Raw genomic sequence first — 24,703 nt, forward strand, 5'->3', positions numbered from 1 at the left:
AGGCTTCATCATTATTTGTGCCTCCTCATATAACCCCCCTCTTTGATGTGTGTACTTTTCACGACTTGGCGAGGCCAAACCTGACATTGACACGGTGTCCTCGAGTGCACTGATGGGGGAATAACATGCTTTAGCGTGATACCCAGCTTAATGCATTTCCCGGCTTGAGCACAGAGCTGCTAGCATGGCTATAGAGTCTTTAACTGAACAAAGTGAATCTAGTGAGTAGGGCGACAAACTTCTTCGAATAAACCTGCAACAGAGAAGTTTGAAATAGTGCAATGCACACCTTTGTTATTTAAAAGTGAAGGAAATTAAATTATGTTTTTGGGGGATTTCTGTCCGTTTCTATCAATATTCTTACGTATGAAATAGTTGTTAAATTTCAGACACAATTGGATTTTTAACAAAAATAATGTCCTGGCTGCCTTGGCGACTTTCTTGGGGAGTTTCACAACATCCGCACGATTTGGGTGAAGGTTGATGCGAGGGCATTATTCAAATCTAAAGAAGTACTTGGCTAGTTAAAAACTGTATGTACAACATTATAAACAAGGAGCCACTAAAAATAGGGCCACTCGCAAAATTACACACTCAACTCCTAATGAGACCCAAAATCCACTAATGAAAAGGTGATTAAAATGCAGTAAAAACAAGATCAGGTCAGATAGTCTGACCTCCAGCCTGTTAAAGCATCCCTATTGTAGAAGAATATCACAAGCAGGATGATACAACAGACTAATAACTGTTCTTCCCTATCACGTCGTCTGGGGAAATAAGAGTTGCAAGAGAGAAGACAGGAGAAGAGGAGCTCTGACACCTTGAGCTAACACTTTGCCTTTACAGAGTCATGCTGAAGTGTTGTTGGTTAAATGTTGGGTCTCCTAATGTCAACCCTGATAAGCTAAGTGAGTCATTAGTGATAGATTAATTAGCATGGGATCGAACTGGGGCACCTTGCCACTGTGGACTTCTTAATTATTCATAAGGGTGAGCTCATAGGACTTAAACCTGAATTCTGGGGGGGTGTGGGGGGGGGGGGGGGGCTGTTTAAAAAGGACAGGACACCCATGTTAAAAAACCTGATTCCCACTAGTCAATTAAACATTAAGGGATCCTGACGGGATTACTGTGAGCAGGAGGTTCTTCTCACTTCTGTGAGAAGCGGAGAACACAATGAATATTGCATTGGTTTAGACTTCTGTGGCAATTCAAGTCAAGTCACAACACCGGTGAGACAGTTTGTTTTGTGCAAGCTGATACAAAGTAAAGATGTTTTTAAGTTAAAATTCACATGAAGCTAGAAGAAAATATATATTCCTGCTTCAGACTGTTCTCTAGACCTATTTCTGTAAATATTACCATCGCCTTATAGCAAGAAAGAAAAATCCACAAGTAAAATAGCAGACGGTGTATTTCCAGTAATATAAATCGGAATGTTTCTCTACATTATCTGGACCGGGAAAGAAACTAAACTAAATGAATTCAATATAGCAGGTCCCAGGTTCAACATCTTGTTTGCTCAACTACTGATGCAGTTCCTTATAAATACAACACAAGCAAAGACACATTTGTGCCAAATCAGACCCATTCAAGTCTGTAATTCAGTTTCCAACAAAGGATTTTTTGTTTGTGCACAATAATTACTGCAACATACTGTAGCATACTTCAAAACCTAAATACATTTCAGCATTGCTACATGGATGCTGACAAATAAACACTTTCACTATTATTATAATGATCTGTTGATTATTGATGCCTTTTCAGTGAGCCTGGTCCAACATGCAGATAAAGGAAGCGGCACATAAAGCAATTAAGCCGAACACAGTCAGATAGTCCACATGAGACTCTCAAATCAATATCCCTCTCTCCGAAAACAACTTGGTAATTCTGAAGTGATTTTTAATTATCTGTGAACATTTCTCCGCTGGGTTCCTGTCAGTAGTTGCTAATATTACACATGTTTAACAGGCCTTTCTCACACTGACCAGTTTGACATGTTAGAGCAGGAAAAGCACTGGTGTGACTAACAGCAATGATCAACTTAAAAGCCCTTGTAATTAGACAGCATGCACGGCAGCAGGGTTTTGGAACCGGCTCAGCCAGAGAACTAATGTTGTTAGTGTTCAGTGTTTAAAGAGATTAGACCGTGTTGTTAACTACAGCTGACAAACTTTGGCTAAATCGAACATGTTAAAACCTGTAGACAACATGATGAGATGTCTGTTTAGTAACGCTTCGGTCTTCATTTTGTTAAGTACATGATAGCAGCACATTCACATAATGGTGGAGTAATTGACCATTTGCTAGGCACAGCAAGTTTCTCCAGCTTTGGATTAATCTCCAGCCTCAGTGTCTACGCAGCTCTAGTCAGAGTGATTCTCTGTATCTAAAGAGTATCGAGGGTGGTGTGTTGTTTAGCTTTTTCCAAAAGCAAAAACCTGAAAGTTTAAATAATACATAAAATATGGTGTGTTTATGAGCAACTGAAGTGGGAAAGTTACGACCGCCAACTTCTGTTGAACTGGGATTATTTGTGTCCCTGTGTTGGTTTATGCGCTACGAGGTGTTATTCACTTTTTCGGAATTTTAACAACAGAAACGGAGCACATTTCTTGGGAGCGGTCATGTTACCTGTTCGTGAACGCTCTCTACTGGAAAGTGGAACGTTCCCAAATGGGAACTTTTCCAATTCCCAGCAGACGGAAAGCCAACATGAAGCCATCAACTGCATATTTAACCATTTTTCAGGACTTTCATTTTAAAATGAGTCTGTTGGAAACATTAATATCTTAACAGTTAACATTATATCTGCATTTAAGGTTTTGTCTGGGCTTCTTTTTGGAATCCATGCAGTGACCATGTAAAACTTATAGGTATAAGGTAGAGCAACAGTAGGGGAGCTTGGCTTAGCTGAAGGTCAATTGCTGAAATCCGATAACGTGAAAACGTCACTAAAACAGAGTGTAGGGCAAGAAGCAGGAACAGTCTGATGATCTGATTTGATCAGACCCATGATCTAATAATCAAGAGTTCCTCCTAGAATAATTATGCAACATGTAATCATGTCCTTAACAATAATGTTAAACACTAGACCAAATCAACAATAAACTTATCCTGGTTCAAAACCTTCACCAGGTCGTGTCTTGTTACAAGTTGTGTAGCTCAGATAAACACAAATCCTGGACTCTTCGTGAGGATTTGCAAACCCTAAACATGATCATTTGATTGGTGGAGCTCACTGGGGGCACTTTGGGATTAAATGCTGCCTGACAGGCTCAATTCAAGAAGAGGAAGTTCAGAGATTAAAATACTTTGTCTGTGAAATGTCCTTTACTTCTCCTCAACCACCTTTGAGTTGGACAATTTCACGCTAATTTACAACACTCAGATTTGCTCTTCCATGTGAGAAAATTTAAAATAGGATCTATGCACTCCTGTGACACCTTTTGCTTTTTTCTACACAAAACTATACTATTTTAATTGTATATTGAAATCCTGATCACACAAGAACATCTGCCTCGGTGCGGGCTTATTTCAATGCCTCCCCTTTGTTTACCCTTTTTGTATGTGAAATGTATAATCACGCCTGAAGACTGTCACTCTTCCAAGGTGAGGGCACTGTATGTGGTAATGGGCAGAGCTGCAGGGAACCTCTTTCTTTTGGGGGATTTAACCTTGCTGTGCTGCTGAGGCAGCAGACAAGAACGCCAGGAAGCCATACCGCCATGACAGAACTGGGAGAATACAGAGCTGAGTGATGTTTTGGGGTTTAGGGAGGACAGATGAGGAGGTAGGAGAAAGATGAAAAGGGAACAAGGGAGGGCTTAAGTGTCACTCCTCAAAATACGGGTTGAGAGGAACGGTTAATCTGGAGGCTCAGTGTTTGGACAGGAGAAAGAGGGATAAGGCAGAGGACGGAAGAGGGAAGAGGTGACATCACAGGTTACGTATTGCACTGTGTTCTGCAGAGTAACCCTTCACTTCATTTCCACAGCGTTGGACCAGGAACGCATCGTATCCTCTTACCCTAAAACGTTCATCTAAAGTAATTCCCTCCTCTTGTTCCCCGCCCTAAATGCAGACAGACACACATGCGAGTGTGGACACACACTGATGCACACTTGTCTGTCTCGCAGCTGGCTGTGGTCTGCGCTGTCTGGTAGCTAGAGTACGTCAGATCACCATGGATTACTATGGGATTTTCCCAACAGCTTCTAAAATCTCTGGCTTTAAACGTTTAGGCGATTTGACTTTTCGGAGCCATAATTAACATTTAGATTCCTGTCGTACTCCGCCAGCCGTAACGCGGCCTTTGTTTGGTTCTGGGGTTTCAACTTCCCCACAGCATGACAAACATCGATAGAGACATTTCTGATATGATGAGGTTTAAAAACTGAAGCAGATTACACTATTAAAACACAGCTCTTGTAATACCGTTAGAGATGTGAAAGAACAGCTTACGTCTTGGTCTACACACACTGTTGCAAACAAAATCTAGCTTTCAAGAAATCATAAAAAAAAGGCATCAAAATAAATCTGAGAAAAACATAATTAGGTAGAAACTTTAAGTTTTCACACTCACTGTCTACAAAATATGGACAGCAGCCAAACTAATACAGCAGGTTGAGAAAGTAATGTAGCTGACAGACAGAGAGGCAGTTTGCAAAAGCTTTTTGTAATAACATCGTTCAAGGCGAAGGGAGAGACTCTTTCAGTTTTAACCTGCTAAGAGCTACAGTTGGTCTTATAATACTGACACCAGAAAAGCTTTTTTGGGGGGGTTTTATAACTGCTAGATTAAATTGTTTCAAAAGATTCAGAGAGGTGAAAAGCACTCCCGTGGGTTCCATCTTGATTGAATAAAAGTTTGTTGGTTGCAGCCCAACTGATTCATTAGCAGAAGACACATCTGTATGGAAAGAGGTACGTGTGGCTCAGTGTTTAAAAGCTTTTTTTATATATATATATTTTTAAGATGAAACAAATATTGTAATATCCTACATGTGACGTAGTGATTTCCTCAATTTCCCGTGTGAAGGAATAAACTGCTGTGAATGTGAGGAGATTTTCATCAGATTCTTATTTGGTTTTCATTATGAGTTTTAGATAAAATGGCAAACAGAAAAACAGTGCTTTCCTCAGTTGAATGGGCTTTACTCCATTATTCAAGCCCTGTGGTTGACCCAGTGAGTACTTGACTAAGACGCCTACACACACACACACACACACGTGCATACTGATAAACACTTTGCTCATCAAGGCTGAGGCGCTACGCTCTTCCATGACTGGTCTGAAAGACGCCACCCATCAAGGGATCAACAGACGTCAGTAAATCCATTACTAAAAATACTTGCCAATCCTTTGGGATTACTATGTTTAGCAAGTGGACACTGTGTATGCCACAAATCTGGAATTAGGCTGAGAAAGGCTGCCAATGGTGCATCAACACCTGATCCACTGCACTGTCTAGGCATGTGTGTTCCCAGGGCAAAGGTGCCTGTAACCGTGTCAACTTTAACCGGCCTGCCCCAAATGTTACACTGAACTGGAGAACTTGAAAAGGATTGACAACAAAGAAACTAGCATGAATGCTACTTCAAAACAGAGTAAATTTGAGTTTAAAGTCTTCATCCAGTATGCAGCACTACTTCTACATTCTACTGTATATATTCAACGAGTGAGAAACGTTGTTTACTTGAATGTAAACTTGTATAAAGTGCACATTGTGGTTATAATTGTAAACATACTGTAGCCCTGAAAACACAATATTTAGTTTTGGACTGATTCGGGAGAAAACAAGACATTTGAATATGTTTATACTTTGTACAATTTTAAAGAAAATATAATATTTTTACCATTTTCATACATGTGGTGGATCAAACAGTTCGTAATTTAAGAAAATAATGTGCAGATTAATCAATAATGAAAAGAATTGATAGCTGCAACCCTAAATAAATCCACTAAAAGTGTGGGTCAGGAACCTGCCGTCCTTCAGCCACATAAAGGGCGACGTCCTCATTAGCTTGGAGGCACACAAAATCTCTCGTTTGATAAGCAGTAGATGACCATTACTTGAGTCTAAAGGTTAAGTGCAGCTGTGGTCTGGTAGCTGCATCATCTGTAAAGGTTAAACAAGAGCTCAGTTGTGTGGATCTAATTATGATATAGTAATGGTCACTGTCACATTAACCCCATTGACATGATACTGCTTTGTTTATCTGATCGATGCACTGACTCCCATCCTGTCCACGCCATACTGCTGCAACATACAGTACATCAAGCTAATGAAATGTATGCTCTGCAAATGTTTTGTTTGATGAAATTTTGATCAAATGTTTCATAATACTTTTATATTGTAATGAGATCTCTAATCTGGTGGCTAACATATTGGTTCAGATCGTCCTGCCCTAAAACAGCCATATAGGTCGTCTGTGCAAGCAGCTTAATACGACCCATACTAACATTTATTGCAGCCTCTAGTGGTAGTGACAATTATGATGGGCGCAAAAGAGTGAGACAGGTTTAATATAAAGTATAAAGAGTGACTATCTTAGGTCCTGTGTGTTTGGATGGATCAAACACAGTACTTTGACCCAGGAGACCGCCGTTCGTGTCCCATGTATAAACACAAATCAACATTGACGTATTTAAAGTTACGCAAGTGAAATTACGTAATGCATTTACCTTATGTCACAAACGTCATGAACTTGCGTAACAACCATAGTTATTTTTTACCAAAACCATGATGTTTCCCTGAACCCAACCACGTACTTTTGGTGCCTAAACCTAACGAACAGCAACCCTTTCACTACTCTAACTACGTGTTTAATAGTGTTACCGTGACGATGAAGGTACAGTATGTCTGTTGCTGGTACTCCCCAACGGTTATATCGGCCCTATGTTCTGATGGCAAATAATCTATTCTCATTTAATTATGAGGATGTGTTGGTCTCATAGTGGGTGCTGAAAAGGTTCATATAGTCTCTAGGTTTGGGAAATAGATAGTTTTTGTCATTTGCGTATGAGGACGTTTTGGGTTTACAATTTACAAAGAACAACTGGGGACTCTCGGCGATGTTAGATTCACACGTTTTTTAGTTTAGTGAAATGTGATAGCGTGCTTTCCTACATGCCATATATGGGGTTGCTCATTTTGACGTTTACAAACCTACAGCCCGACATTTTATCGTAATCATCTTGTTGATTGAGCTTCCTAATGCTCTCATTCGTTGTCAAGTCAGTTTGCTGATTAAGTCAACCTTGGCCTCAGCTGGGCTCCGTCCAATGCCTCAGCCTCATCCATGAGTTCCGTGATACCCTGATAGTGTCAGCTGGAGACAGACCAAAGCTTGCAATCTTATTAGAACACTACCATCTTCCCAGCCCCAATCACAGTTTAATTAAAGTAGTCAGTCATGGGACAAGAGTCCAAAGAGGACGAGCGAATCAGTAGTCATGTCTGGCCCAGGAGGTGGAAGATTTGTATTTTTGTTAAATTTGTGTCTGTTATTGAGCTCGGTCTCTCTGATATTTCAGTGAGGCTAGAAGAGATGAATTACAGCCCTTAAATCCCAAATTTACTCTGCAATGGATACAAATTTGAATACAGATGTAAAGGCTATGTATTTTAGTGTGCTTCTCATTTTTCAATTCATTTTAAGGTATACTCTAAATATTGTGAGCAGAAACATCTCCTTAAAGGATAAAGTAGCTATACATTGAATGACTTGCAGAAAATGGGGTCGAAAAGGGGCATTGTAACACAATGCTGCCATCATGTAGCTGGCTGATGCTATTTGTGGCATAAGCAGAGGCTGGCAGTGCAAGGGTATGTAATGTTTCATGTCCAGATGAGCTATTGACTGTAAGCAGAGATGACTGGATGTAATATAAGGTGCACAATGCAATTCTCAGAAGAGCCAATGGCCATCAGAAGAATCAGGACCACATTTGACCCTGCAGGAAGCAGGATATTATAGCTGCACCATTTTCTGGGTATTCTGTATTATAGTATTAAATGTGGTTAAATCCTACTGGAATCATTTTAAACTTGCAGCTATTTAATATGAATTTCCAAATGATTTCATTCAGTATTGAGATCTCTGTATATTTTCTGCATTCACACAATAACTATATTGATAAAAACGGTGAAAGAAAAATACAAATAATAATTTTTAAAAAATCTTATTGTCGACATTTTGCCTCACTACCTTCGTTACACTGTCGGGGTTGGCCTACAGATTTAGATGCTTGATAACAGTGTAAATAAATAATGAGATTTAGCCAAACCTAAAATAAGGTTGAACCCGTTTGAGTGTATTTTTCTGTGACGCACACTTTCTACCGGGAAAAGTTACCTCTGCTGTATTTATTCTCTGACACGTGAATGGGCCATCTGGGATTTGTAATTGTTTAATATCAGTTTTACTTTAAGCCATAAATCTTATGCAACAATTTCCTCTCTCAGTACCCCTCCCTACCCCCATTAACTGTGTAACTCAAGTTACACAAGCGTTGTGTAGGGGAAACAGTTGGCATGCCAACTAATCCAACCCAACACAAACCCAGCTGAGAGGGAAAACGCACAAAAAATTAAGGGATGTCTGTTTCAATTACGATAACATTTGGATCATTACATAATAATCCACAACCAAACATGCAAAATATCTCTACTAATGTGCTCTGTAGTGATGTACACTGCCAGCTGTGGTTTTGTGTAGCCATGAAAAGACTGACCTCGTGGGCTCAACGTGGGTATTTAGTGCCATATTGAGGAAAGAGCTGCAGCTTTGCCGAATGGTTCTCTGTGACTGAACAGAAAGGTTCTAGGAACAGTTTCTGTGATTTCTTTTTCAAGATAGATTTTTTATATATATATACATTTAGTTATTAAACTGGAATTACTGGCACACGGCTATATGCCTCCACCAACCAGTCAAGTTGCAGTTCACATCTGTACAGCGTGACTCGTGTTATTAATGTACTGAAGACTTTGAAGGAATTTATTAAAAAGTATTACTGTAAGTGTATTTTCATGGATAAATAGATCTGACTTGATTTAGGCTTTGTTGTTCTGGTTCTGCCGTATGTCTTCTGTTTCAGTGTGTTAGTTCATCGAGAGAAACAAACAACAGTCAGATTTCTTGTAAATGGTCTCATGCGTGACCAATAAATCTGATTCTGACAGAAAACAAAGTTGTGGCCATGGCATTAGATAATGCTTCTAAACTAGACTTCATAGTTTTATCCTCTTAGACATTTTTGTAAAATGTTGTCATTACCAACATATTCATTCTTGATTCATGGCCAAAAAAACCACCTTTTTTTTGTGCCAAATGTAATGACATTTTCTCCAGGCATTTATGATATATCACGTTCATGAGAATGGGATAGACATGAGGTCGCAGTGACCTTGACCTTTGACATCGTTGAGTCTGAGAAAACATCTGTGCCAAATTTGAAAAGAAATTCCCACAAGGAGATCCTGAGATATTGTGTTCACAAAAATGGGGAAGACAGGCAACTGAAAAACATAATGCCTCCAGCAACGGCTGTCGCATCAAAAAAATAAACCAAGAATGTTAAAGGACACCTGTTACGCTCATTTCTAGGGATTTTATTTTCACACTACTACTAGAGTATCTTTGTATGATTTACAATCCTTCTTGATTTTATACTGTCCCTTTATGCAGCCCCTCAGTTAAGCCTGTCTCTGAAACAAGCCTATTTGGCTCCTGTCTCTTTAAGACCCCTCCTCCCTAGAAGCCCACTCTTTTGATTGGCCATCATCCAGGAAGCCTCCTGAGCACAGGACTTGTAAACCCCGCCTCGTTCTCTCGCTAGTGTGAAAACCAAAATTGTACCAAAGATAATTTCTCCTTCTTGATTGGAACTGGCAAATTCTCAAATCCATCTGAACATGTTGGAGCCAAAGCGCGATCTGGAATATAAGAGTGGACATCGCAAACGTCCAACCAGCAACACAGATTAACAAAAGAAGTCTAAGCTTATCACGCTTGTTATCTGCATATTGTGTAAGATAACAGTCTTTGAGTCTTTGGTCTTTCAACCGCAAGCTGTGAATAATTTTTTTTTCATATATGTCCCTCTCAATAGGTCGCCGTGTAGGACATGCATTCGATTGTATTGTGACAGACTTTGGACGTTGAATATCTTTGCTTGAGTGTTGAAATTGTATACTCAATTATGTTTTTGTGAGTTCTTCTGGCCACCAAAGGTTTACACTCTGAAGGGGAGGGTGAGGTGAGGGGTAGATCAGCCATTGATGCCTCTAAATCCTGCACACTGCTCTGTTATTAAAGTCAACGCTGACCTTTCTTTTCACACGGGATACAAAAGCTGATCTCCTGGGTGGAAGTCTAGTGTTTTATCCATCCAACCACCTCCATCCTCCTACATATGTAGACTTAGTCACTCTTTATACTACATCACCTGACTTCCGCCTTCCTTTCCATCATCATTTCCACAACCACTAGAGGTAGAATGAATCTAAGTGTGGGTTGCATGAAGCTACTTGTACAGACTACAGATCCGATAGTTTTTTTGGGGGGGAAGGTTGTTTGTTTTCTCTTTTGGTTTCAACAATGAGGAAAATCGAACTGTGAGTCGTGAGTAGGAAAGTGGCCGCACTGATTGGTCAGCTGCTCGCCCTATGAGTCCTGGGGCTGATCTGTTACACCTGTTTTCCATAATGCCTAACAAATTATGAATCGTGTCAAATAAACAAATAAATAATAAATTGTATGCTTCTTTATTCTTATATTTTTCTACTTTATTAAAATCAATATAAATAAATAATTGTCAAACATGGAGGTGGCAGCACTGGATTTTCCTCAGAGAAGACACGATTCAGTCCTAGAAAAAACAACTATTCCGGACCTCAGTGCTGATGTCTGTACTGCATGTCCAGAGCAGATGGGTTTGTGTGACATGTTGTACTGCAGTGATGCCATCACGGGGCAAAGTGCTCTCACTGTTCCTCCTTCTCTTCTCCGTCAGCCAGCAATCGAGAGCTGCAACCAATGACTAGTTTAATCATCTATCAACGTGCCAGTTCATTTTTTGATTAATCAGTCACTTGTTCTTCCTAAAAATACAGCCAAAACTAAAAGGCATTACATTTCTAACATTGTATAATTTAAAAGTAAAAAAAAAAAAGCCAATCTACATTTTTGAGTAGGTGCAGATCAGAAATATTTGGCTTTTTGCTTAAATTACTTTTTTATTGACTGTCAGTTGACTAACTGATTACTAATCGTTTCATCTCTAAAGATGTCCACTGTAAGTCTTGCTCTCAAACACCATTTTCCTTCCGTTTACTCCACCGAGTAACTCTCATCACTTTATTCATCACTTCATACGGTCTGTTTCACTGTTTTTGTAATCCTGATCTCCAAATTCACGTCCCTTTTCTCTCCGAGTCTCCCCTCGTCTTTTATTTTTTCCCTTCTGCCTCTTTCCTTCCATCGGTAATCACCTGCATTTATTTGGGCTTGTGACTCATGTAAAAAATATCTGATTTATCAAAACAAAAATGAACCCTGTAATTCAATAATAAACTTCAGGTCAAACATAATTCCAGAAGAGGCTAATTTGTTAATTCACCAAAGTTTGTAGATTAGTAAAAACATGTTTTACAAGCTGCGTTAGAGGAGCATTTGTTCATTCCTTCATTTATACAGTGTGTCAGGATGCACTCTGCAGACAGTACCTAATCAACCCTGGTTTAAAATGCACCATGCAGATGATTTTATTTGGAGCCTATTATCTCGCTGGTGCATTAAAAACCCAGGTTGCCATTCAAACAAGTGCTTCTTGCAAGTAAAGCAGAGTGCAGCCAGTACAGTCGCACTAAATGTTGGATGATAATCTGCAACACCTTAAAAGGTGTGATATCCACAACATGTTCAACTAGTTCTCTCATACGACCAGTGGCACAATATGATCGCACCGACTTTACAATCTGTTTCACCGGGTTGGCTTCCATTATAACTCCTCAGTAGGAAACAAACCTGCTGCCAGCCGAGCCACAGGAAGCTCACATGCTCTATGCATTGATAATAAAATCATGTCTTCATTAACTTCACATGGGCCACCTTCGATTGGTTTCTATAACATTGGCTTTCTCTTGCCGTGAGTGAAACTGATGACAGAGAAGGAGAGGGGGACGGAGGGGGATATCATGAGCCACATTATGTAAATAAGGTGCAGGAGCATGTGCCAGTTAAACCGCAGTGCCGTGCGAAGTGAGACGAAGCACACAGGCTTTGGACGGTAGAAGCCGGGGCCGTCGGTAGATGGCGGTAACCCAAGAAACCTGATCCACCGGGCTCTCGGGCAGTCTGTCTCAGTTTGCAGCACTCGCATTGAAGGCAGAGGAGCTGAACAGTTTGAAGGACATCAAAAGAAACAGGAGAGCTCACGGCGGGTCCCTCTCGAGTTTTGCGCGCAGCCCTCCCGAGCAGGAGACGGAACGCTTTGTCACAGAGAAAAACGGGAAAACTAAGAACATCATGGAAGACAAATCTAACTCGTTCTCCAGCAACAAGGAGGAGAAGGCGGATGGGAATAATGTTTTTCAGAGGCAAGACTCGATACAGAAAAATAACACGGGGAGCCAGAAGGACCATGGCAACTCAGTGGGCTTCAAGGGGGAGCGGGAAGAGGCCATGGTCGGTTTTGACGATCTGGAGGGGGCGTCCAGGCAACATGGTTTTATGCAGAGGCAATTTGGGGCCATGATGCAGCCCGGAGTCAATAAGTTCTCCTTGCGTATGTTCGGCAGTCAGAAAGCCGTGGAGAAAGAACAAGAAAGGGTTCAAACGGCCGGATACTGGATCATTCACCCATATAGCGATTTTAGGTAAGGGCTGGAATAGACACCTGCTCACCCCCCCTTGTTTTTATCCACCCCTCCCGTCACCCTAGGGTCTGCAAGCTATAGCCTACACTTTCACACATAACGCTCTGTCATCGACACACACACTGCCTGCCCCAAAGTGCATACGCTAATCTACCTCTGTATTTAGGCAATCAGGCTTCCGCCGGCTGAGTGCTCCTCTGTCAGTGTGTGTGTTTCATTGCGGCATTTTTATTACAATAGACGGGACGCGTTAAGGCTAAAAGGTGTATCTGTGAAATGTCCTTGGAACAAGGATGGTGAATGTCATGATTTGAAAACACACAGTAAGCTCAGCCTTTCTGATTGTTTCACACCAGCGAGCACAGGGTCTGGTTCTCATTGCGACATATTCGGCTCGTGTTGGGGCGACAGTACCTGGATACAACGTGACAATGCCATTGCACCATCACGGTTGTAAACATTTCTTTGTAGGCGGCGGTAAAACGACGGGCCTGTGTGCAAAAATGCACAGAATGCGGTAAAAAAAAAAAAAAAAAAAACGGAAAAAAAAAAAAAAATCGGCTTGGAAAAGGATTTAGGAGAAAATGGCCGTGGTTTGAATTAATTAGGGGTATCTGATCTGCGGATCTAATCGTGGAGTTTTAAACACTTGATAGGATTAATGTAGCCTATGGGAGATTTTGGGAAACAGCCCTGATGATGAGATGTGATGGAATGTGTTTGTTTCAAAGGAGCTGCAGAAGAAGCATGCCACACTTCCTCCCTTGATATTCACTAAAAGCCAGACACATGATCATTGATTTTCATTTTGTATTTGGCTGGCCATTCTCCCAGCTGCACGAGCCTATTGGCATATTGCCCCATGGAGTCACGCTGTAAGGTGAAAACTACATCTTTAAAAAGATGCCTGCTGAAAGATGCAACGACTAGTCCATGATATAACACACTTATGACGGATGGTGATGCAAATGATCCCAGACAGTGAGTTTAGAGAGGCTGCCTCTAATTTGCTTAACATTTCCAACACTCCAATGCCTTTAAATGGTAAACAAATGGACTCGGGTATACAGGCAGGACTGGTTCCTCACAAGCTGCGTGTTTACAGTTCACCTCTTAACCAATTAAGCATCTCATCTGGCCCAGTCACTGCACCAGTGTCCCCTGGCACAGCATGATGGTGACAATCATCCCTGTTTTCCGTTGTAGCTACATGTAACGTGCCAGGGCACGTTGCCCCCGCTGCCTTCATCACGGAGCTGTCCATGGTGCTGAACTCAGAGCAGGCCTGAGAATGCAGCACTCCCCTTCTCCATACTCTTCTCCTGCTGGTTAATTGGTAGCTAAACAACTAGTTCACTGAAAGTTACAACTTCCAGTGGCCCTTGATGAATATGTAGCTTTGCCTTGCTTATATTGATAGATAGATAAATTTGTATCACCTACAAAGCAACACTGAGATCCTAAACAGTAGACATGCTGGCTCTAAACTGTGTAAATGTCAATGGGGAATTTTGTTGTTGTTGTTGTTTCCCCCTACTGCAAAATTTCTCTGCACTTGCCATATAATTCCACATGCAATCATAAATAAAGCTAACTAGGATATCCCAGACTCACACACACAAAGGCGCAGGCATACGCACATGCTCATGTGTACACACAGATGTACAATGATGGTGGGCAAGGATTAGCACAACACAGCAGTCAATAAGCTTAGCAGACTCTTAGAACAATTATGTAAGAAGATTGACCGCTACTAAAAGATGGCCATAGGGCAGGACCCGAACAATCCGGTGAAATGCATACCTTTTTCGCGGTTATTAAATAATACTGAAATTAATTAGTTGTCTTAAGTGTATGAGCTGTATTTGCCATATATAAATATGTGCTGAAATGATTTGCGAGTATGGGGACTTTCACTGAGAACTTGCAGGAAAGAGCTCTATAATGGAAACATAGTATGTCTGGCCAAGCAGATTGGCCCTTGAATATCTGCAGTATTAGAAAATGTTTCACCAACTCCAGGCTGGTGAAGGTTACTTCCCAGTGACATTTTCCAAAGGGCGGTTTTTCAGAGAAAATTCTTATCCTCTAGCCAGTGCAAAGACACAATCTTTCTAGTCCATTGAAATTGCCTCCTGGCATGAAAGTGGTACTCTGAGGTTGTGTCCCAGTCATGCTGGTGCGTAGATGATAGAGGATGCACGGGTCCTCTTTGCACGGCAGGCCCCTTTGTACCGTGGCTTAAAAATTAATCTCTACTGTTTCTGTCATCTACGTTTTACTATGGAAGTCTACATCACTAACTGTCTTTACCTGTTACATAATTATACTAAAAATGTACTGTCCCATTACCTTTTGTATACTATAGCAAGACCTTGTGTAGAGAAGAGAAACAAAAAAAACAACAACCCTGTACGGTCTTTTAATGAAACATCTTACGTAAGTACAGTCCATGAATGACACCACCGCTCACGTGGGCTTTATACCTCTTTGTGTGAGTGTTTGAAACTCAATATCCAAGATGTTCTTTGTACACAGTGGCTGCTTAAAGATTAATGTCAGGTTAGTAATATTTATTATTCATAGATTTTTAGAGAGGCCTCATGCTGGGCCTCATACACCTCTGGTTATGCTAAGGAGAGGCCTTTGTCAGAGTCTAAAAGACTCTCAGTGATGTTTTCTTACAGAGTCTGTTTTAAAGAGGCCGCCTACCAACACACAAGGTTGTTTTTTAGCCATTTCAAAGTAATATCACATCACGGGTAAAATACCACATTGCTGTTCTTGCACATCATAATTTTCCTTGAAAGTAAAGCTAAAAAGCGGGACCATTTTGTATCTGCCAATCTCTCCTGGTCACGAGTAAATAAGCATTTTCCTTTTACCATAAATATACTCAAGATAAAAACTTGATTTGAGGATTCGGATGCTGTGTTATAAACTATAGTTTAGTCAATGACTGTTTAGAGACAGACATTTTAATGATGCTACTTTACTATATCTTTACTATTTCTATAACAACTACCGCTATTTGAAAGTTAACAAATGGAGTAAAGCCAATTTAGAACATTAACTGATGTAAACACATGTTTATGAATCGAGGATGTTTGGTCAATTTGAATAACTTCATCAGTTATAGATGACTTTGACACGCCTTATTTGACTGGAAGTCTGTATTTTTGTCACTGCAAACATCATCACAATGCGTGACCTCTTCTCTTGTAGTAAGGTATACCTGTCACGTTGCAGATTGGATAGGCCGGGCTGTGCTGAGTGAGATCGTGTGGGGTTCCCTCTGTTGCTCGGCAGAAATGGTCTGGCATTGATTATGATGGCTCACTTGTTGTAGGGAGGAAACCTACAAGACGAAATGTGCCGGCTTGATTTGAGGCCGGATTGTTCCGTTAGTGATTCCTTTGCTTTGACTGGAGAGTCAGAAATTCCTGGTTTTGCTTTCTTGGGTTGTAAAGTTTATCGGAGGAACAACCTGTCTTAAAGGTTTTTTTTCTGATATAAACTTGGGTAACACATGCTGATTTTTTTTTAAGTTTGTACAAGGTGCATACATTTGACAGAGGAACCAATGCTGTCTCTACAGAGCCTCCTGTGTTTGGGAATAGTCTCCCACTTTAATCAACGAGAGCAGCAGTTTGTTGGTGTGTTCAGTTTACAAATTGAGGCTACAATCAGGACAAAAAAATGATTAGGAGAGTGCACAGCTCATGTGAATGTGCAGCTGGGACAGGACCTGGCTGCACAAATGGGCTGCGAAGTGGAGGGGAGTGCTGCAGGTAGAGCAGTCGAATGTGAAGCAGGAGTTGAACTGGGACTGAATGCACTGCTGGTGTTGCAGCTGCAGTCACAGTTGCGTGCACTGAACATTGCTACTGGTTTGGCTGGGCTTGGGTGTAGCCTGGGAATTAGAGCATTGGAGCAAGAGTTTAATATAATGATGTAGCAGGAGCTGCATGCTGTGTTGTTGAAGCTGACTGCAGTGGCACGCATTGTGACTGGGTGTTTAAAAAGATAAGAAGCACCGGCCTTAGATTTACCTCAAACTGGGGAATGCCACTTCACATTCGAACATCTGTTTAAAAAACGTTTTCAAGAAAGTTCTTGTATTTTTCATGTTTATGAATCTCTTCTTTTTAATGAGGAATCTTTTGAGGTCAACTTCGGATTTTTTAATTCAAGAATAATAGCACAATGTTTTATTCATTAGATGAGTGGGTGTCTTAGCGGTCATGTACAGTATAAATACCACCTACCCAAGTCAGGAAAGAAATAGAAATATGTTCGAGATGTGGGCAAACAGTGGGATCTCATTTTCAACAGTCATTAACACCAGTGGGAAACATTCAACATCTCCATTACTTAAATCACAGCAATTTAACAAATGCTGATATTAAATTATTGTGGTGGAAGGATGTTTCTGAAGGAACAAAATTTAGTTTGCATCAAAGTGAAATGTTTTCTCACACTATTTTATGTATTACTGTATCGTAGATCATGAACTTTCATATTTCATGTTTAAAACATTTATAACCACAAACTAGTTTCTCGAGCTACAGTAATATATTTTTAGCTTCCTACAAATTAGACTAATCCCTAAAATATCTTTATATTCATGATTTTATCTTTAGTTTCATTATTGATCCCCATAGATATGAATCGTTCTTTTCTGTGTATATTAAGTAATTGAAAAGATTATAATCATAGCAGCTGTCTTCCTTGCAGCCTTATTATAAATTCAAATATAAACAAAAAGAATATCTCATAGCACACACACACACTTATCCTTTCATGTGAACTGAGGGGCATCAACAGACTGAAAGGTTGACAATAGCTCAGCTGAAAAGGTCCTTTATATCCAGAATGTCTTGAGTTGGATGCGTGTGAAGCTGAGGTGAACTCATGATGCTGCAGTCTGCTCCGGATGCTTATTGTAACGTTGCTATCATGCAGACTCGAGAGGAAAGAAAGGCATCAAAAAAAAATCCCCAGAGCATCATGTACTGTGCTTAACGTCCACACCGCAGGCCCCAGTTCAATGCCTGCTGGTGTAAAAATACCTACAGTGGATATTATAAAGCACCTCGAAGACCGCTGCGTAGTTGACGTGAAGACAATTATCGGACACATGATCTGTGGATATTTATAAAGCCAAGGCCCGAGCTTAATTTATTCAAACAGATCCATTACTGGATGGCCGGTCTGCCAGCCAGACAGGCAGCCTGCCAGCCAGCCAGCAAGTCCATTTCCACCTTCAACAACAGAAATTGACCAGCAAGCAAGGCAGAGCAGAGTCAGGCAGGCAGTCAGGCAGCAGGGATGGCGTCAGTGGAGAGTTTTTAGAATGAGATAGGATTCCTGAAAGCATCTATTTTCATTCATGGTTGCTTGGCCTTTACTGCGGCCCAGGACACTTCGTGAAAAGAGCAGGGGGCTGATGAATCACTTCTGGCTCTGTTCATGGCAAGACAGAGGGCAGGGACATTAACACAGCTGGGAAAGATGAGGTGGTCTCAGTCTAATTGTCCCTGAATACATACAATACAGTAAGTGGGAGCGGAGCAGAGCATTACTTGATGTCCTTGAATCAGTTAACTTTGGGCCCAATCGGTAACAACACAAGTGTACTGTTCGAACTGAACCTTGGTTATTTCTTGCCGTCGTAGGCACGCAAGAGCCTCTGCACATCCATCTTGAAAATTCTTCTCCTGACTATTGTTCGTTGTATCACATTGGAGACGTGTCATCTGATATATGCCGATAGCAAAGCGTCTATAGCAGTGACGACGGTGTGACAACCCAGCAAAAACTTTTATATCACGTCTGTATAATGTCCGTCGAAGGGTTTAATATCTTTCCTGCTCCTCGGTGGATGTTATTTGAACGTCAGGAAAGACGTTGAACTGACGTCTTTTGGACGTGTCGGTGCTCAGTGGGAACTATCGGATGGATTGTTGTGAAAATTGATTCAGACGTTCTTCCTCCCCTCAGGATGAATCGCAATAACTTCTATTTTCATCCAATGATATTATGGGTCATACCTCACTGTCAAATACTTTTGTTTTTACAATCAAATATACATTCATAATCAATCATCCTTCGCCGTTTGTTGCATTTTGTGTTCTTTTAAAGTTAGTTTTGGCCAGTTTACTTTAATGTTGACTGTTTTCCTTATAATTAAGTGGCTACAACATGTTTTCTCGCCTGCATCACTGACTTGTGTGCATTGCTCTGCAGGTTCTACTGGGACTTGATAATGCTCATCATGATGATGGGGAATCTAATCATCATTCCTGTGGGAATAACCTTCTTCTCAGAGCAGACTACCACCACCTGGCTGGTCTTCAATGTGGCTTCAGACACCATCTTCCTGGTGGACCTGGTCATGAACTTCAGGACGGGGATCGTCAACGAGGAGAGCTCAGAGATCATCCTCGACCCCAAGGTCATCAAGATGAATTACCTGAAGAGCTGGTTCGTTGTGGACTTCCTCTCCTCCATTCCAGTGGATTATATCTTTTTAATAGTGGAGAAAGGCTTTGACTCGGAGGTATATAAAACAGCCCGTGCTCTGCGAATCGTCCGCTTCACCAAGATCCTCAGTCTTCTGCGTCTGCTAAGACTGTCCCGACTCATCAGATACATACATCAGTGGGAGGAGGTGCGTATATGTTTGTCTGTGCACATCAGTGAACAGAAAAAAACATACCGACACAAAAGAGACAATTTAAGCATATATTTGTTTTTTAGATTTCAGTGCTGCATGCTGGCTCCTACTCTGGCTGGGTACTTTCCACGGCTGCATGGTAACAACCTTGAAAGGTTATTGCACAGATATAATTGTGCACATATAAATCTCATAGGTGCTGTCAATCACCACTAGTCAAAAGGCTTATCTGTGGATAACAAGTGGTAATGTCAGTTTCGGCTCATTGATGGATGAAATTAGGTCTAATTCCAAAATCAAAAGTAATCATTTTTGAGAAAAACATGCTTTATTTCTTCTAATTATAAAATGAGTATATATGGACTCAGGGCATTATATAATGGAGTTTATTATTATTCCAGCAAGAAAAATAACAGGAAGATAATTTAGAGGCTAGATTAACTACTTTGTTAATAATATTCTGCTGTTATGGTTGCTGAGGATGACTCTGGTGGATTTTGTGTAAATATCACAAGGTTATTCCCCGCTGGACATGACCGAGACAGATACATTATTACTCACTATTGAGTCACTGCACTCCCTGACTCAGACTCTTTAACCAAGCTATAGTGTTCTCTTCTCCAGGTAATGATTTCATTACACTGACTGATCGAAAGACTTCGAGTCCATATCCCCACTGAACCATTTCAGCCGACGGATACATTTTAGATAACAAGGCCAAAGCAATCACATTACTGTATGCCTAACTTGAAATGTAGCTTAGTTAAAGCATAAATAGGTAAATATAATGCCATCATTTTAAATGAACCATCCTCTCTCTCATCCCAAATGTCCTTGCACCGCAGCTCCCCTGTCCGTGTCCCTCCTTTCATCGGTGCTGTTATCCCAGCTGTCTGCTACACTGACTAAAGCAAATAGTGTTGGTGTCGGGGCACAACCTGAGCTTACATCCTTTGGAGTGCACATACTGTAGGGTGTAAAGATATCAGCAGCAATAGGAGTGCAAAAATAGATAATGTGCTTGGACAACAATTTGGGAGCCTAAATGCTATGCTCCTGTAAACAAAAGCTTTCGTAAGCACATTAATAGCCGCAGTCATGAACAGTATCCAGTCACAACTTAATAGTACATAGTACAATTGTGCAGTGCATTGAATTCCCAGCCCCCCATTTTACAGATCAGTGAAAATATTTTAGAGCAGGAAAAGATCATCTTTGCACTTAAGTACCAATGAAGCACCTGACTTTTACAGTGTTTGTGGTAGCTTATAATTTTCTGTCACTATGTTTGAAACAGTTTCATATTACCCTTGTTGCACAATGTGGCATTTGGAAAACAAAAGCATTATTTCTGCTTCAGTAAAGCATTATTCAGGCTTTGGCAAATAAGGTTTTGGGTTTAAGATTTACAAACACAAACACACACACACACACACACACACACACACACACACACCACAAAAACATATTCTGAAAGTGAGCAGAATAATGGTTGCCGTCGGTTGGTGTTATTATCTTGGTATGCAGACTATGTGGGAAGCTGATAATGAAATTCAGATAGGGCGGTATGTTTTATTGCTGTGTAGTTTGCAGGAGTTGTATGCAGTAGGAGGATGAGACATTATGGACCAGGTCGGATGCACAAATAGACGGTGCTGCGAGGTTAATGAAAATCTGCAGTGAGCATGCAGGCAGCCAGGCAGGGCCCTATAGAGGGATGTGTCATAATGCTCGGATGCAACAGCAGAGCTTACAACCCCTCCGCTACTCTCACTTCATCTCTCCTGCATCATTCCTCTTTGCCTCCAATCAACTTTCTGCTTATCAAACATCCTCTTTGGTTCTCCCCCCGTTTACATGCTTTTTCTCACCCTCTCACTCTCATGCCACATCAACCTCCTTTAGCACTTTGTCTTTGTTTACCTCTGTGAGCGTAAAAATGCAGATTGGGTGGTAAAGGAGTAAAGAAAATAGTTATTTTTGTTGTAACTGCATTAAATAGACGCAGTGAATAATAAAACAACAGCAAATCAGACACATCCACAGGAGATACGAGAGCAAAGAAAAGGCACTCAGTGGAAAAATTTCAAGCTGTCGTAACATGTTAGGTGTGGGATGCAGGATTAGTGTTTTAATGGAGGGACAAATGTAGCCTCCTGTCGTCATAATGGCTTTCAAGCAGCGAACCATCATTACGTCAGCCTTGGGATGGACTCTGTTAGATATTCAGACAGTCAGTTTCTACAATAAGTCATCGTCCGGTCTGTAAATCTGTCTGTCTTTCCTTCATCTGTCGTGTGCTCCCTGCCCTCCCTTCTTCACTTTGTCACCATCTCTTCCCTCCATCTGTGGAGAAAAAGGGGGCTGTGATTTCATCAGCACAGCCTGGACAGTCAGAACTGAGCTCAGTCACATTTGTTGTTTTGTCAACACATTTTTAATAGATCCTAATGTCACACTCGTCAATGGTCTGTAGTAGAGAAAAGCTGCACAGGAATATGTTGGTCTTCTTCTTCTCACAGGTCTCACATGGCTCCAAACTTCAGTTTTAACTGACAGCAGTAGAATTTTCATACTTAGCATGATGAATATCGGAGAGGTAAATGTTAAAAAAAAAGAGTCCATAGAGTACACTGCTGGATTGCTTTAATGATTAGCTGTTATTTTCGAGTAAGTACTCAGCTTTCCTTTGGTAAAAGTGCTTGTGCCAAAGCAGGAACCTCTCACAGGCAGCACTGCTGGGAAATTGGGTTTTATGGTTGAAGTAAAACAGCTGAATGGCTACATTACTACCCACAAAGGAACATCTTATTTAAGCAACTCGCTCGATTGTTAATCATTAGAAAGGAAGAGTAGAAAACTCCACCTGCCTGTGCCAATTATTTGGAAAAATAAAGAAAGCAAGTTGTACAGTAAATGCTACTTTTAGATTTTACACATTTAGACCTGAGCTCACTGTGTTCATGCTACAGGATGCTGCTGTTCGTGTGCACGCTTCCCTGTGTGTTTGTTCAATCATTCATTCATGTGTTTGTTTACGCATAATTATTGCAATGTGTAGTGCTCAGGGAAATTGTAGCATACAGAGTGAAGGTCATGTTGAGCAGTAAATATGCTGTGTGCTCAAACATGGCACCAACCAAATGGAGGCTGGTGCACTGTTTACACATCTGGAGGTAACTGATTTTTCTCAGAGTACCGTGACTATGTAACACTCAAACTAGAAATTTCAAGTGATTCCATGTTACATCAACACAACGTCACTTCAGCTTGGCATATTAATTATTTTGGTTATTTATAAAAGAAGATTTTCAGAGGAGAATGGACTTTAGTACTAATTTAACAAAACAGACTTCTGTGTGAAATCAAACTTTTCTTCTGAGCGATACGTTGTTTTCAGTCTAGCAAATGACTTTGTGATCATTGCAATGATCGCACACACAACTTAACTCTGCAGAACCCTCAGCTTGTTTCAGCATTTGTATTGGTTCACCTTTACAGTGTCCATTCACAACGAGGAGCCGTTTCTACTGTGTGGAACCCACAGTGTGTTATTGTCCACACCCAGCAGCAAACAGCAGACAGTCAGAAACAGGCTGCTAAACTGAGGCATCGTCTGGAATCACCCCTTTGCTCAGTTATTCACCGCACTCTGTGTAATAGACTATCAATAATTTATTCAATAGTTATTAGTAGATAGGGAGATTTTATAACATTTAATGGTCAATATCATTTAGCATAATCACTCTTAAGAGAGCAGGATACAGTGATGCTGCTCACCCTTGCTGCTAATTTCAACCTGCGGTCACTCGCAGGAAAGAAAAAAAACGTATGCAGACCACAACATATTTTCCAAATAGACAACCATTATAAAAGAGATGTAAATCTGTAAACAGCACACCTTCAACTGCAAACAAAGTATAAAAACATACTTTTTCTATTTTAAGTTTTTAATCCATTGAGATTCATAGATCGGATCGAGTTTCCGAGAATCTTTCATCCCTCCGTGATACAAATGTAAAATCTACAGACGCATGGGTGGCAAACATTTTTCAATCCTGTCAGTGGCTGCTATCTTTGAGTCCAGAGTCCAGTTGTTTTTAATACATACATGGTTGAGTTGCCCAAATAAAATAAAATGGTGGACAGTTATCTTAATACAAGGGGTGATTTCAAACACGGCTGCATCAGCAGCTAAAAGGTCCGATTTTTCAAGAGGGAGATAATGATTTTAATATACACTGTTCTACTGCTACTAAATGGCTTCACTTTAAAAAAAAAAAAAAAATCTGTTAATACTATTGCAACACCTGCATACTGTATATGATGTTACACTGGGAACATTTCCCCTAACCATAGGCTGCTACCTCTCAGCGAATCATATGTAATGGCTGAGTATTTAATCATTAAAATAAAATAAAGAGAACAGTTATTGGGGGCATTTTTTTTTTTTTTGCTCTTTCATCTGTAATTTCAGACATTTTTAGATCTTTCAAGGGCATTTTTGCCCCCTGCTCCTATTCATTTCTAACCCTGCTCCCCTTAAGTTCTGCTTATTATTTCATGCCCTCACAGAAGTAGAGCTAATTATCCCAATGACCTTAGAGTCATGACACTGGTTTTTTTTTTGTCATTTGTTTGCCTTATTAGATAGGTGCAGTAAAGTCAGACAGGAAATGTGGAGAAAGAGAGCAGGGCAACGACACATGCAGTAAAAGTCTCTACGGACAGGAATTGAACCAAGGACTCACTTCTGATGGCACCTGTGCCATGTACCATTTGCCCTAAACTCTCAGCTATCCACTCGCCCCTCTATCCTATTTTTTTTTGTTTTGTTTTTTGTCTCCAACGTATGCGATTACCTTCGGATACGTTCAAATGTTGAAGATCTTAATAATTTATGTTACCAGGGATAGATTTATCCGCCGGCCCATTCAGTGCTGATATTGGTTCATTGTATTTAATAAAAAATGCAAAAGCAGACTAAGGGGATAACATTTTTAAACTGCTGTAGAAAATCCCCAGAGATCCCAGTGCCACATCTGGCTCATCACTGCCACCAGGCCAACCACCAGATCCCAACTCAAGCAGGAGGGCTCAGGTTGGGCATGTGGCAACATACCAGGCCCCAGGGGTGG

The 24,703-nt window shown here is 40.7% G+C and overlaps 1 protein-coding gene across 1 annotated transcript in view; it reads left to right on the forward strand.

Moving 5' to 3' along the window:
• The first annotated feature begins 12,258 nt into the window (after positions 1-12,258).
• Positions 12,259-24,703, forward strand: part of LOC138210922 (potassium/sodium hyperpolarization-activated cyclic nucleotide-gated channel 1) — a 64,611-nt gene continuing 52,166 nt past the window's right edge. The window contains exons 1-2 of the mRNA XM_069170362.1: positions 12,259-12,886; positions 19,136-19,559. Coding sequence (XP_069026463.1) covers positions 12,537-12,886; positions 19,136-19,559 — 774 coding nt within the window. The 5' untranslated portion in view covers positions 12,259-12,536. The remainder of the gene's footprint in view (positions 12,887-19,135; positions 19,560-24,703) is intronic.

The sequence above is a fragment of the Embiotoca jacksoni genome, unplaced genomic scaffold (assembly GCF_022577435.1).
Source record: "Embiotoca jacksoni isolate LCO1_2020_lvr unplaced genomic scaffold, fEmbJac1.0.p SCAF_10, whole genome shotgun sequence".
Classification (NCBI taxonomy): Eukaryota; Metazoa; Chordata; class Actinopteri; family Embiotocidae; genus Embiotoca; species Embiotoca jacksoni.